The 14,063-nt window shown below is 43.7% G+C and overlaps 1 protein-coding gene across 4 annotated transcripts in view; it reads right to left on the reverse strand.

Annotated features, from left to right (window-relative positions):
* Positions 1 to 14,063, reverse strand: part of LOC124131833 (lysosomal-trafficking regulator-like) — a 104,490-nt gene that overhangs the window by 11,503 nt on the left and 78,924 nt on the right. For all 4 annotated transcript variants that reach the window (XM_048403570.1, XM_048403571.1, XM_048403572.1 and 1 more), the window contains exons 32-45: positions 13,472 to 13,603; positions 9,211 to 9,384; positions 9,019 to 9,095; positions 8,314 to 8,502; positions 7,373 to 7,518; positions 6,228 to 6,333; positions 5,547 to 5,608; positions 4,304 to 4,362; positions 3,977 to 4,129; positions 2,723 to 2,973; positions 2,270 to 2,336; positions 1,941 to 2,094; positions 1,658 to 1,798; positions 65 to 282 (exon numbers count right to left, since the gene is read on the reverse strand). In XM_048403570.1, coding sequence (XP_048259527.1) covers positions 65 to 282; positions 1,658 to 1,798; positions 1,941 to 2,094; positions 2,270 to 2,336; positions 2,723 to 2,973; positions 3,977 to 4,129; positions 4,304 to 4,362; positions 5,547 to 5,608; positions 6,228 to 6,333; positions 7,373 to 7,518; positions 8,314 to 8,502; positions 9,019 to 9,095; positions 9,211 to 9,384; positions 13,472 to 13,603 — 1,929 coding nt within the window. The remainder of the gene's footprint in view (positions 1 to 64; positions 283 to 1,657; positions 1,799 to 1,940; positions 2,095 to 2,269; positions 2,337 to 2,722; positions 2,974 to 3,976; positions 4,130 to 4,303; positions 4,363 to 5,546; positions 5,609 to 6,227; positions 6,334 to 7,372; positions 7,519 to 8,313; positions 8,503 to 9,018; positions 9,096 to 9,210; positions 9,385 to 13,471; positions 13,604 to 14,063) is intronic.

Below are 14,063 nucleotides of genomic sequence, written 5' to 3' on the forward strand. Positions count from 1 at the left end.
AGTGGTCAAATGTAACAAATGTTACATTTAGGATAACACTTTCTTAGTAGAAAGTAGAACTGACTGATGGATGGAAGACGTTGATGGCTTTGATTGCCTCCTCTCCCATCTGCTTGTAGCCGAACACCAGGTCGATCCACTGATGGATGCGGCGGGTGACGTACGGCGACTCCAGCGCCTGGCGGAGGACCATCACAAACAGGCGGGAGTCCCCTCGGGCCCACGGCGGCAACGTCACATCCCACACCACGTTCCCATTCTGGCGCTTTCCAAAATTGTAACCTGAAGGTAAAACAAATGTGTCAACATCTGGATTAAAATGTTTTCATGAGATACTAAATAGGGCAATGGATCATCATGTGAAATGTTACAATCAACTCACTGTTGTATGTGGTATGTTTATTGAAGAGGTCAGGTGAGGTGAAATGGGGTTTAACGTTGTATTTACGATTATTGTACTAGTATGGCGATGTGTGTGTGTGTGTGTGTGTGTGTGGGGGGGGGGGGGCTCCGTGTTTTAGCCCCTTAATGCCGAGCGCCAGACAGGGTAAGAACAAGTACCTTCTCTTAACATTTTGGTATGACATGGCTGGGGATCGAACCCCCGACCTCCGCTCTCCCACTAGACCACAGAGGCCATCATGTCTATTGATGAAGACAAACCACAGTGACAGTGTGAATACAGAGTAACACTGTCTGGTACAGAATCCAGTGGAGCCGGTGAAAAATATATTCCCTCACCACAGTCGGAGTGGAGTGGAGTCATCTGACAGAGGACATCCTTACCATGTCAGCTAGTGGGTTTAACCTCCTTGGTCATGTGAAGGTCAAATAATGACACCTGGGATGGGCAAACCCGAGGTTGTTTGTTCGTTTTTTAAACGCCACACTCAGCAATATTCCAGCTATATGACGGCTATAAATAATCAAGTCTTGACCAGTTAAACCAGTGATTGATATCATGAGCATCCATCCACGCAATTGGGATGCGATGACATGCATCAACCAAGTCAGCGAGTCTGACCACCTGATCCCTTTAGTCACCTCTTATGACAAGCATAGTCACCTTTTACAGCAAGCATTTGAATGGGCTCGTACAACTTACAGCAATTCAAAGGGACCTCTTCCGCCCATTACTGTTCAGTGACCTATAAACTCCTTTGTGTGACTTCCTCACCTGCAAACTACATGCCTTGAACATATAGCCTGGAAAAGTCGACAGGGTTTTCCCCACAGGATCGGACAAACACAAAAGAGTGACTGTGAGTTGGTTTTAACGCCACTTTTAACAGTATTCCAGTTTTATCATGGCATCTCAGCTTAATGTAGGAGGTGATGCAGGTCTCAGACATTTACCACTCTGGTGAAACCATAGAGCATGGGTAGGGTCTTGATAAACTTAGAAACATAATTGGGCTGAACAGGGATTCGAACCCATGATCCTAGGTTCCTGGGTCCCGTTCCACAAAGCGATCTTAGCACCAAGGTGATCATAAGTCCCATACTTTAACATAGGCTTACGATCATCGTAGCGCTAAGATCACTTTGTGGAATGGGGCCCAGGCATGCCCAAGGAATGCAACTCTGCAGCACCCAAGACAACTGGGCCACCCGTGCCCCCATCACAAAGAACACTGAACAGTATGCAGCATCCTACCTTCTCCATTCTTGAGGAATTCTGGGAGGAAGTAGAACTCTGGGATCAGCTCCTTCACATCAGATGTTGACTCGAAACTAGACAGCCGCCATGATGTTGCAATACTATGAAATGTTCGATCCGGGATGTCAAAATTCCTGTCTGGAAAGATAACAAAGACCCCCTAGTAAGATGATGCTAGACATGCATATCATAAAAATAACATACAAACAAATAATCACTGATTAAATATACAGCCAAGTACCGAGAATACAAACACTAGATTTTCCCAAACAAGGCTCACCTTGATATGAGAGGAACATCTTTGTAAAGGGAGGTAATCTGACAAGGTAGTGAAGCACAGTGCCGCTGTTGGAGTAGTGGCTGCCGTAGTGGTACGGTCGGATGCGGATGTAGTCATTCAAGCTAGATGGCTTCTCATATTCCTGGCACAGGAACTACAAACAAAAAAGTTGACACATTTTGTACTTCACAAGAAATTATTGAAGATTTTATAAAGCAAGTATTTATTGGGATAGAGGCGGCAACATAAATACTATGTTTCTATTTACCACCCTCAATCATCTCATCCAAACAAACCAGGGAATTCATTGACCGATTATAAATTCTCACCTCAAAGTTTTCTTTGTATTTTGCTTCTCTTCCCTTGACTTGCACAGCGATGGGTTTGGCCAGATCCCTGAAACAATATTCCAACTATATGATGGTGGTCCGTAAATAATCATGTCTGAACCAGACAATCCAATCATGAGCATCAATCCACACGGCTAGCATGGGTTGCTGAAGACCTATTCTAACCCCGGATCTTCACAGGTCACATGTTCATGTGAGAGACATATAATCAACTAAAGAAATGGATACACTACTGGTTTGCAGATTTGACATAAAATCATTTTTTAATATTTAAACACATCCATTTTCTTTCAAGTTCTTTAAAAAACAGAAATATTGACAAGACTTGCATGAAGCAAACAGAAAATTTGAAAAGCTTCACTTGTCTCTTAATGTGTTTAGTTATCTGTAGGAACAGAAGGCATCTGTGCCGTATTCCCTGCCAGATGTTACCTGTAGACTGTGGGATCGTCCAGATTGAGCTCGTCACTCTCGTAGTCTCGGAGGATGAAGGGGAAGATTGGGTACTGCATGAGGTCATTGAAGGAGCGGCCGGATATCTTGTTGAGGTAAGTGAGGTAGTCGAAGTTGGTGAGGGCGCCGTCCAGCCACAGGCGCTGCACTGTGGCCAGGTTCTCCGAGGGCGGCAGCAGATTGGGGAGCTCCACTGCCTGCAGGAGGTGCTGGTACAACTCATCCCGAATCTGACGGCAGACACAGACACAGGTCAACTTGGGAGTATACTGATCAAGTTGGGAGTATACTGGTCAACTTGGGAGTACACTGATCTACTTGGGAGTACACTGATCAACTTGGGAGTACACTGATCAACTTGGGAGTACACTGATCTACTTGGGAGTATACTTATCAACTTGGGAGTACACTGATCAACTTGGGGGTATACTGATCTACTTGGGAGTATACTGATCTACTTGGGAGTACACTGATCAACTTGGGAGTACACTGATCTACTTGGGAGTATACTTATCAACTTGGGAGTATACTGATCTACTTGGGGGTACACTGATCTACTTGGGAGTATACTGATCTACTTGGGAGTACACTGATCAACTTGGGAGTATACTGATCTACTTGGGAGTACACTGATCAACTTGGGAGTACACTGATCAACTTGGGAGTATACTGATCTACTTGGGAGTATACTGATCTACTTGGGAGTACACTGATCAACTTGGGAGTACACTGATCAACTTGGAAGTATACTGATCAACTTTGAAGTATACTGATCAACGTGGGAGTATACTGATCAACGTAGGGGTACACTGATCAACTTGGGAGTACACTGATCAACTTGGGAGTACACTGATCAACTTGGGAGTACACTGATCAACTTTGAAGTATACTGATCAACGTGGGAGTATACTGATCAACGTAGGGGTACACTGATCAACTTGGGAGTACACTGATCAACTTGGGAGTACACTGATCAACTTGGGAGTACACTGATCAACTTGGGAGTACACTGATCAACTTGGGAGTACACTGATCAACTTGGAAGTATACTGATCAACGTGGGAGTATACTGATCAACGTAGGGGTACACTGGTCAACTTGGGAGTACACATGGATGGTTTTCATCCACTAATAATGTTCAGATGTCACAATGAAGCTACAAGGAAAGGTGAAAAAGGGGCACATATATTGACCACAGTTTCCAGATATTGCAGGACTGTCTCAAGCACCTACCCTTGTAGTTTTGAATGCCAGCAGGAATGTCCTGCCATTAGTCAGGAAGATCTCAAGACCCACATCATTGAGCTGAAACCAACGCTTGTGTAGCTCCTTGATGTCTGCGTGAGGCCACGTCATGGACAGCTGCTCTCGGTTACCTAGCAACACCTGGTGGGCAGACAACTGATGTTAGAAGGAATCAGGACATATGATGTGTAATCGTTAAAACTGGAGGCTCTCGTAGATCATGAGCAGGTCGAAAGGAGTGTTATCAATATTCTTATTCAACATTCAGAAATTTCCATATTTTCAAGCATTAGAATCAGTCAAGTCTTGGCCTACCTGTGTGTAGTTGGCATCTGTGATAGCCTCATCCGCTACAAAGAAGATGGACATCTCCCCTACAAATGGAAGGACACACTGCATCAACATGTAGTTATACGCACACTAGAGGGGGCGATGCATGTAGCTGGCACTTTATGAAGTGAGTGAGTGAGTTGGGTTTAACGCCGCTTTTAACAGTATTCCAGTTATATCACAGCGTGTCAGCTTAATGTGGGAGGAAAGCCCGAAGTGATGCAGGTCTCATACGTTTACCACTTCGGTGAAACCCACGAGCACGGGTATGGTGCTGACAAACCTAGAAACATAATCGGGGCGAACCGGGATTCGAACCCACAATCATAGGTTTCTGGCGTGCCCAAGGGACGCAACTCTGCAAAGCAAATTACGGCGACTTAGACAACTGGGCCACCTGTGGCCCCTGCACTTTATGAAGACAGATTTGTCTTTTAACATCTATATTCCTGACATTTAGGTACAGATGCTAGTACCATTATCAAGCTGATGATAGGCCAGAAGTCAACTCTCTCTTCGTTGATACTACAGCCAATGCCCCTTATAGATATTGTACAACACATCCTAGGTTGGGATAACCAACAGAGGGAGCTAAACGGGTTCAACACCACTTTAAAAAGTATTGCAGTTCTATAATGTGGGAGGAAAGCCTAAAGTGTGTGTGAGTATGGTTTTACGCTGCTTTTAGCAATATTCCAGCAATATCACAGCGGGGGACACCAGAAATGGGCTTCACACATTGTACCCATGTCGGGAATCGAACCCGGGTCTTCAGCGTGATGAGCAAACGCTTTAAGCACTAGGCTACCCGACTGCCCCAAAGCCTAAAGTGATATATGTTGCAAATCATAGGGACAGTACCTGTACCTATGGTAATAAGATTTTGGCATACATTTCTAAGGGAAGCAACTCTGCACAATGAATTGCCTAGGACAGCTCGAACAATGGGACCTACAGGCTCCAGAATAGACAATTAGCAATATGGTGTAACATGTTACATTTGGGATTACACTTTGTTAGTAAAGTACAAATTCTAGTACTTCTTTTTGAGAAATCTCATTCGGGATTCGAACCCACACTCTCAGCACATAAAATCAGCGATCAAACCCACTCAGCCACCGAGGCTTTCACAAACTGGATGCCTGACAACTGGTAGTCTAGGTGACGTACTTTGTGTACCCCTGTGACAAGTGTCACATGGTGTTGTACAATGTTGCCTGATACTCACCAACCAGCAGCTCTCCCTTGTTCTCACTGGCCGGAGATATGGCGGTACAGAGGCAGGTGTGTCTGGAATAAACAGCCACTCATAAATACTGTACAAAGTTGGTTGGTTGGTTTGTTGTTTAACGCCGCACTCAGCAATATTCCAGCTATATGACGGCGGTCTGTAAATAATCGAGTCTGGACCAGACAATCCAGTGATTGATATCATGAGCATCGATCCACGCAATTGGGATCAATGACATGCATCAACCAAGTCAGTAAGCCTGACCACCCGATCCCGTTTGTTGCCTTTTACGACAAGCATAGTCGCCTTTAAGGACTTCACAAAGTAGAAATTATCACGTCAAAATACATTTATGAAAACGTAAAAGTAAAATCAAGACATTAATGCACTTAACCAACACATATCTTCGGATCATAGGTTTTCGGACATCATACATTTTCGGACAGAGATGTTTATCGCAATTATTCATGCTATTACAAGAGGTGTGACATTGTAAATACCCAGATGATGGCTTTATTTTGAGATAAAGTTGTTTTTTATAAGTGAATGAGATGTTTTACAATTATTCTTGTGATTAGCGGGAAACCTATGAAAGTTTCTTAAGCATCCGAAAACCCATAACACAGGAATATTTTAACTTTATGTTACTCTGAGGTAATGATACAAAGAAAAACTGACTGTATCTTCTCGTTGGTGTGCAGTCGATACAGCAGTGCGGCGGAATCGGACATCTTGTCATCGTCCTCAAACAGGTAGATGAGAGGCGGGTCAACATTCTCCACATCTGTAACCAGAGCCAGGCTATAGTCTCCTTCTTTACCCTTACGGTTTACCTCTTACTATCAGTGTGACTGGACCCCTTTAACAGTAGCTGCAGTACTGCTGGTACAGAGGATGCAACATTTACTCACTGTACGACAACTTGGTTCGTTGTGTTACTCTCTAATCACAATTTTTGCGTCTTCTATGAGAGTTACAGTATTTTGTGAGTGATGTGATGCAATATTTCCAATGTATTTCACACTACTCCAAGCCTTATAACTGTAGTAATATGAAAGAATTGCCATAAGAGATTAACTGTAGTAATATGTTGAAAAAATTGCCATTACAAATTAACTATAGTAATATGAACAAAATTGCCTTGACCAATTAACTATAGTAATATGAAGGAATCGCCAAGACAGATTACCATACTAATATGAAAGATTCGCAATGAAAGATGTAATATGAAAGAAATGCCATGAGAGATTAACTATAGTAATAGGAAAGAATTGCCTTGACATATTACCTATAGTAATATGAAAGAATTGCCTTGACAGATTACCTTTAGTAAAATGAAAGAATTGCCTTGACAGATTACCTATAGTAAAATGAAAGAATTGCCTTGACAGATTACCTATAGTAAAATGAAAGAATTGCCTTGACAGATTACCTATAGTAAAATGAAAGAATTGGCTTGATAGATTACCTATAGTAATATGAAAGAAATGCCATGACAGATTAACTATAGTAATATGAAAGAATTGCCTTGACAGATTACCTATAGTAATATGAAAGATTTGGGTGGTCCCTAACTTCTTTGGAGTAGTATATCAAGCTGGCCAAAATGCTCAATAGTTGACATATCAAAGAACTAGAAGAAATGAAATATTTATATTTGAATGTTTTACATCATCGTAAAGATGGGTAGTTTCTAAATGTTTCTAATGCTGTGGACCTACCATCATATTAACATATCCCTGGAAATAACGGATCTTTTTACACAACGTAACAATCTGAGAATGTGGTTGCCAGGTAACATTAATAACAATCTCCCTTCTCACCAAGCTTCTGCTTGTAGCCTTCTGCCAGATACTTCTTGTCAATGGCGAGATGACATCGCTGGAACCTTTTTCTCATTCTGCCTGGTCCCTCCGTGGGGTCGAGCTGCCATGACTGGGGGTAGGAGGCCGGGTGGTACCAAACGGCTCTGGGGGACAAGGGAAGCGCAATAACAATGTGCATGCTCATTCCATTTAAATTTCCAGCTCTACATTTCCTAGTACCTCCTACAGTATGGTGTGAGAAACTGAAGCACTGTGTCTTTACAACTGGGATGTACAGGTTTTGCTAGATCGAAATATAAATCATAATACGAAGGTGGGTGAACTTTGTGTTTTCTTAAAAGACCTAACCAAACTCATATGTTGATCAAGAAGAGATCATGCCACAATGCAAAGTATCTTGTACAGATAAACATGGAAGGGGAGACAACTCCTCCCTGCCTTACTCTTGTACAGATAAACATGGAAAGGAAGACAACTCCTCCCAACAGTACCTTACTCTTGTACAGATAAACCAGGAAAGACAACTCCTCCAAACAGTGGCTAACTCTTGTACAGATAAACAAGGGAAGACAACTCCTCCCAACAGTGCCTAACTCTTGTACAGATAAACAAGGGAAGACAACTCCTCCCAACAGTGCCTAACTTGTGTACAGATAAACAAGGGAAGACAACTCCTCAAAACAGTGGCCAACTCTTGTACAGATAAACAAGGGAAGACAACTCCTCCCAACAGTGCCTAACTCTTGTACAGATAAACAAGGGAAGACAACTCCTCCAAAACAGTGCTTATCTCTTGTACAGATAAACCAGGAAAGACAACTCCTCCCAACAGTGCCTAACTTGTGTACAGATAAACAAGGGAAGACAACTCCTCCCAACAGTGCCTAACTCTTGTACAGATAAACAAGGGAAGACAACTCCTCCCAAACAGTGCCTACCTTTCATGTGTGAGTATCTGGACTAGCTCCTGCCAAGCTTTCTTCAGTTGGATCTGTTCCGTCATGGACTTCTTGATGTGGTCCACCAGGACCTTCCTCTGGTTGTTCTGCAGCTGAGTGACTGTCTGGGTGACTGTCATGGCCTGGTCGGACACCAGCTTCATGTGCTTCTCATAGCGCTGCAGGACTCTACAACACAGGACATAGTGCCAGCTTTACAACCTGCCAGTCAGGCAAAACTTTCAGGCAACATAAAACCATTAGAAGGGAGGGAGTGTTATCTTAAACAACAACCAACAACATAAGAGCAAAATTGCATCTGGCTGCAGGAAATCAAATTGGGACAAGCCAAACCAGCAGGTTGATTGTATCAACAACAATATGGAGTGAGTGAGTGAGTGAGTGAGTATGGTTTTATGCCGCTTTTAGCAATATTCAAGCAATATCATGGCGGGGGACAACAGAAATGGGCTCAACATATTGTACCCATGTCAGGAATCAAACCTGGGTCTTCTGCGTGACAAGCGAACACTTTAACCACTAGGCTACCCGACCGCCCCAACAACAATATGGATAAAACGGCATACAGATAGGTAATACATTTTGACTATCTGATCTCAAATTCTTCTGCAGTTCCTTCGGAGGTTAAATTTTGAATCATTTCAAGAACATTTCAACAAACATTTCTACATTTAGACCTCTCACCTGTCGGCTGCTGTCTGCTTCTTTTGGGACCACAACTGTTGTGCATTGGCGAGCCGTAGGTCAATAGACCTTTTCTCCTGGAGACACAGAAACATAGCAAGTCAAACCAAACTATGTGCACATCTATCACAGAATGAATAGAGGACACTGTACCAGGACGAACAACTTGAAAGGTCAATAAGTACAACCAACCTCGTCTAGCACGTCCTGTTGTTGGGGTGTGAGCTTCCTGTCTGTCATGTAGACGACGAAGCCACTCTGTCGCAGGAGGTTGAGGAGAATGCAGCCCTGCTCCCGCTGGGTTCCGACCAGCCAGTCTCTCCACGTTGTCAGCAGGTTGTACAGGTAGCAGCTCAGCTCCTGGCCCTACAAGGACGACACCCTAGCTTACACAATGTCACGTTCAGTACAAAGTCACAACCTGACAGTGCCACTCGGTCCCATCACCACTCAGTCCATTAGACGTCTCAATGTCACAGTAGCTCTCAGTACCTTCACAGTATCATTCAGTCCATTAGACGTCTCAATGTCACAGTAGCTCTCAGTACCGTCACAGTATCATTCGGTCCATTAGAAGTCTCACCATCACAGTAGCTCCAAGTACCGTCACAGTAGCTCCAAGTACCGTCACAGTAGCTCTCAGTACCGTCACAGTATCATTTGGTCCATTAGAAGTCTCACCATCACAGTAGCTCTCAGTACCTTCACAGTATCATTCGGTCCATTAGAAGTCTCACCATCACAGTAGCTCTCAGTACTGTCACAGTATCATTCGGTCCATTAGAAGTCTCACCATCACAGTAGCTCTCAGTACTGTCACAGTATCATTCGGTCCATTTGAAGTCTCATCATCACAGTAGCTCTCAGTACCGTCACAGTATCATTCGGTCCATTAGACATCTCACTGTCACAGTAGCTCTCAGTGCCGTCACAGTATCATTCGGTCCATTAGAAGTCTCACCATCACAGTAGCTCTCAGTACCTTTACAGTATCATTCGGTCCATTAGAAGTCTCACCATCACAGTAGCTCTCAGTACTGTCACAGTATCATTCGGTCCATTTGAAGTCTCATCATCAGAGTAGCTCTCAGTACCTTTACAGTATCATTCGGTCCATTAGCCATCTCACTGTCACAGTAGCTCTCAGTGCCGTCACAGTATCATTTGGTCCATTAGAAGTCTCACCATCACAGTAGCTCCAAGTACCGTCACAGTAGCTCTTAGTACCGTCACAGCATCATTTGGTCCATTAGAAGTCTCACCATCACAGTAGCTCTCAGTACCTTTACAGTATCATTAGGTCCATTAGAAGTCTCACCATCACAGTAGCTCCAAGTACCGTCACAGTAGCTCTTAGTACCGTCACAGTATCATTTGGTCCATTAGAAGTCTCACCATCACAGTAGCTCTCAGTACCTTGACAGTATCATTAGGTCCATTAGAAGTCTCACCATCACAGTAGCTCCAAGTACCGTCACAGTAGCTATTAGTACCGTCACAGTATCATTCGGTCCATTAGAAGTCTCACCATCACAGTAGCTCTCAGTACCGTCACAGTATCATTAGGTCCATTAGAAGTCTCACCATCACAGTAGCTCTCAGTACCGTCACAGTAGCTCTCAGTACCGTCACAGTATCATTCGGTCCATTAGACATCTCACCATCACAGTAGCTCTCAGTACCGTCACAGTAGCTCTTAGTATTGTCACAGTATCATTAGGTCCATTAGAAGTCTCAATGTCACAGTCCCACTCGTCCCATCATAGTCCCACTTGATCCATTAAGTCCCAATCATACAGTGCCACTCAGCCCCATCACCACTCAGTCCATTAGAAGTCTAAATGCCACAGTAGCTCTCAGTACCGTCACAGTATCATTCGGTCCATTAGAAGTCTCACCATCACAGTAGCTCTCAGTACTGTCACAGTATCATTCGGTCCATTAGCCATCTCACTGTCACAGTAGCTCTCAGTGCCGTCACAGTATCATTAGGTCCATTAGAAGTCTCACCATCACAGTAGCTCCAAGTACCGTCACAGTAGCTCTTAGTACCGTCACAGTATCATTTGGTCCATTAGAAGTCTCACCATCACAGTAGCTCTCAGTACCTTCACAGTATCATTCGGTCCATTAGAAGTCTCACCATCACAGTAGCTCTCAGTACCTTCACAGTATCATTCGGTCCATTAGAAGTCTCACCATCACAGTAGCTCTCAGTACTGTCACAGTATCATTCGGTCCATTAGCCATCTCACTGTCACAGTAGCTCTCAGTGCCGTCACAGTATCATTAGGTCCATTAGAAGTCTCACCATCACAGTAGCTCCAAGTACCGTCACAGTAGCTCTTAGTACCGTCACAGTATCATTTGGTCCATTAGAAGTCTCACCATCACAGTAGCTCTCAGAACCTTCACAGTATCATTAGGTCCATTAGAAGTCTCACCATCACAGTAGCTCCAAGTACCGTCACAGTAGCTCTTAGTACCGTCACAGTATCATTTGGTCCATTAGAAGTCTCACCATCACAGTAGCTCTCAGTACCTTCACAGTATCATTCGGTCCATTAGAAGTCTCACCATCACAGTAGCTCTCAGTACTGTCACAGTATCATTCGGTCCATTTGAAGTCTCATCATCACAGTAGCTCTCAGTACCGTCACAGTAGCTCTCAGTACCGTCACAGTATCATTCGGTCCATTAGACATCTCACCATCACAGTAGCTCTCAGTACCGTCACAGTAGCTCTTAGTATTGTCACAGTATCATTAGGTCCATTAGAAGTCTCAATGTCACAGTCCCACTCGTCCCATCATAGTCCCACTTGATCCATTAAGTCCCAATCATACAGTGCCACTCAGCCCCATCACCACTCAGTCCATTAGAAGTCTAAATGCCACAGTAGCTCTCAGTACCGTCACAGTATCATTCGGTCCATTAGAAGTCTCACCATCACAGTAGCTCTCAGTACTGTCACAGTATCATTCGGTCCATTAGCCATCTCACTGTCACAGTAGCTCTCAGTGCCGTCACAGTATCATTCGGTCCATTTGAAGTCTCACCATCACAGTAGCTCTCAGTACCGTCACAGTATCATTCGGTCCATTAGAAATCTCACCATCACAGTAGCTCTCAGTACTGTCACAGTATCATTTGGTCCATTAGAAGTCTCACCATCACAGTAGCTCTCAGTACCTTCACAGTATCATTAGGTCCATTAGACATCTCACCATCACAGTAGCTCCAAGTACCGTCACAGTAGCTCTTAGTACCGTCACAGTATCATTCGGTCCATTAGAAGTCTCACCATCACAGTAGCTCTCAGTACCGTCACAGTAGCTCTTAGTATTGTCACAGTATCATTAGGTCCATTAGAAGTCTCAATGTCACAGTCCCACTCGTCCCATCACAGTCCCACTTGATCCATTAAGTCCCAATCATACAGTGCCACTCAGCCCCATCACCACTCAGTCCATTAGAAGTCTAAATGCCACAGTATCATTTGTCCTATAGAAGTCTCAACTCTATCTCACTGGTCATAAGCCAGGATCTTGCAAAGTCCTTAAAGTCTGTGAAGCTTATGGGTAGCTGAAGGTATTATAGACGTTTAGTACCTAATCTATGTAACATAAGTCAAGGCAGTACTAGTGGCCCACACCTTCACCACCCACTCAGATCAGCAGGATCTACATAGCATCAATGTGCAGACACAGGCTACACACAGAGACCTTACTGATGCTGTTAACTCATGCGTTCTGATCATTACATCAACAGGCTTAATCCATGACACTTATATCAATGACAATAACATGATACACAGAAAAGATCTGACTTTGGAAGGAATAATTGAAATCCTACCAGCCAGGCAAAAGTCTTTGATATGGTGTCAGAGCTATTATATATCACAGATCAGATCAACATGAATCAACAATTTCTCCTCTAAAGTCTTCACTGTATATGTGTTGAATAACAGCAAGTTAAATTTGTTGTCAAAGGTACTGAACAAAATTAGTTCAAACATTGATTAAGCTAAAAATGTTTTGATATTAGTCACAAGGCAATTATACTGTTCTTCTACACTGCTGCTTCTTAAACAATTCCGTCATATACACAAGAGTGAGTGAGTGAGTGAGTATGGTTTTACGCAGCTTTTAGCAATATTCCAGCAATATCACAGCGGGGGTCACCAGAAATGGGCTTCACACATTGTACCCATGTCGGGAATCGAAACCCGGGTCTTCGGCGTGACGAGCGAACGTTTTAACCACTAGGCTACTCGACCGCCCCATATACACAAGAAAATCCAGACTGTCGTATTAATGTTCGGTCTTAGAAGGGTGAGTGGGTTCTTATTGGAGCAGGGTGTTTAATACAGAAAATTTGGCAAGTGTCGATTGCATCTTTGAAATTGTGAGAAAGTGAGAATGAGAGCATCTACAGTGCATGTGTGACCCACCAGCTGCTGTGTGGAGATGAGCATCTTGATGACGTCCCGGCCCTTTGTCTCGCCCATGATGAAGGACAGACCATACAGCCTCATGTTGAAGTCCATCTTGGATGACAGCATGCACAGGAGCAGACGGCCAAACTACAACACAGCACTACTCTGTAGGAGGGGGACAGGACCATAGTCTGATTCCCTGCCCTAGACCATAGGCCATGTATACAGAATCCCTCCCCTAGACCATGGTCCATTTATACAGAATCCCTCCCCGAGACCATAGGCCATGTATACAGAATCCCTCCCCTAGATCATAGGCCATGTATACAAAATCCCTCCCCGAGTTCATAGGCCATGTATACAGAATCCCTCCCCCAGACCATAGTCCATGTACAGTCGTGCCTCGTTCATACGGACACTTGCGTCATTTCACAATTCGTCCGTATAAACAAATTTCTGTATAACTGAAACCAGCTTCTTACTGGAAGAGTTACTTCCCTTTAATTATGCAACTCATGACAGATGACAGTGCAAACAGATACATCCACTCAATCTTTATTCATACACGTTTCAAAAAGTCTGTCATGAAAGTTTGAACTGTCACCAA

This window comes from Haliotis rufescens, unplaced genomic scaffold (assembly GCF_023055435.1).
Source record: "Haliotis rufescens isolate VD_foot unplaced genomic scaffold, xgHalRufe1.0.p SCAF_3, whole genome shotgun sequence".
Lineage (NCBI taxonomy): Eukaryota > Metazoa > Mollusca > Gastropoda > Lepetellida > Haliotidae > Haliotis > Haliotis rufescens.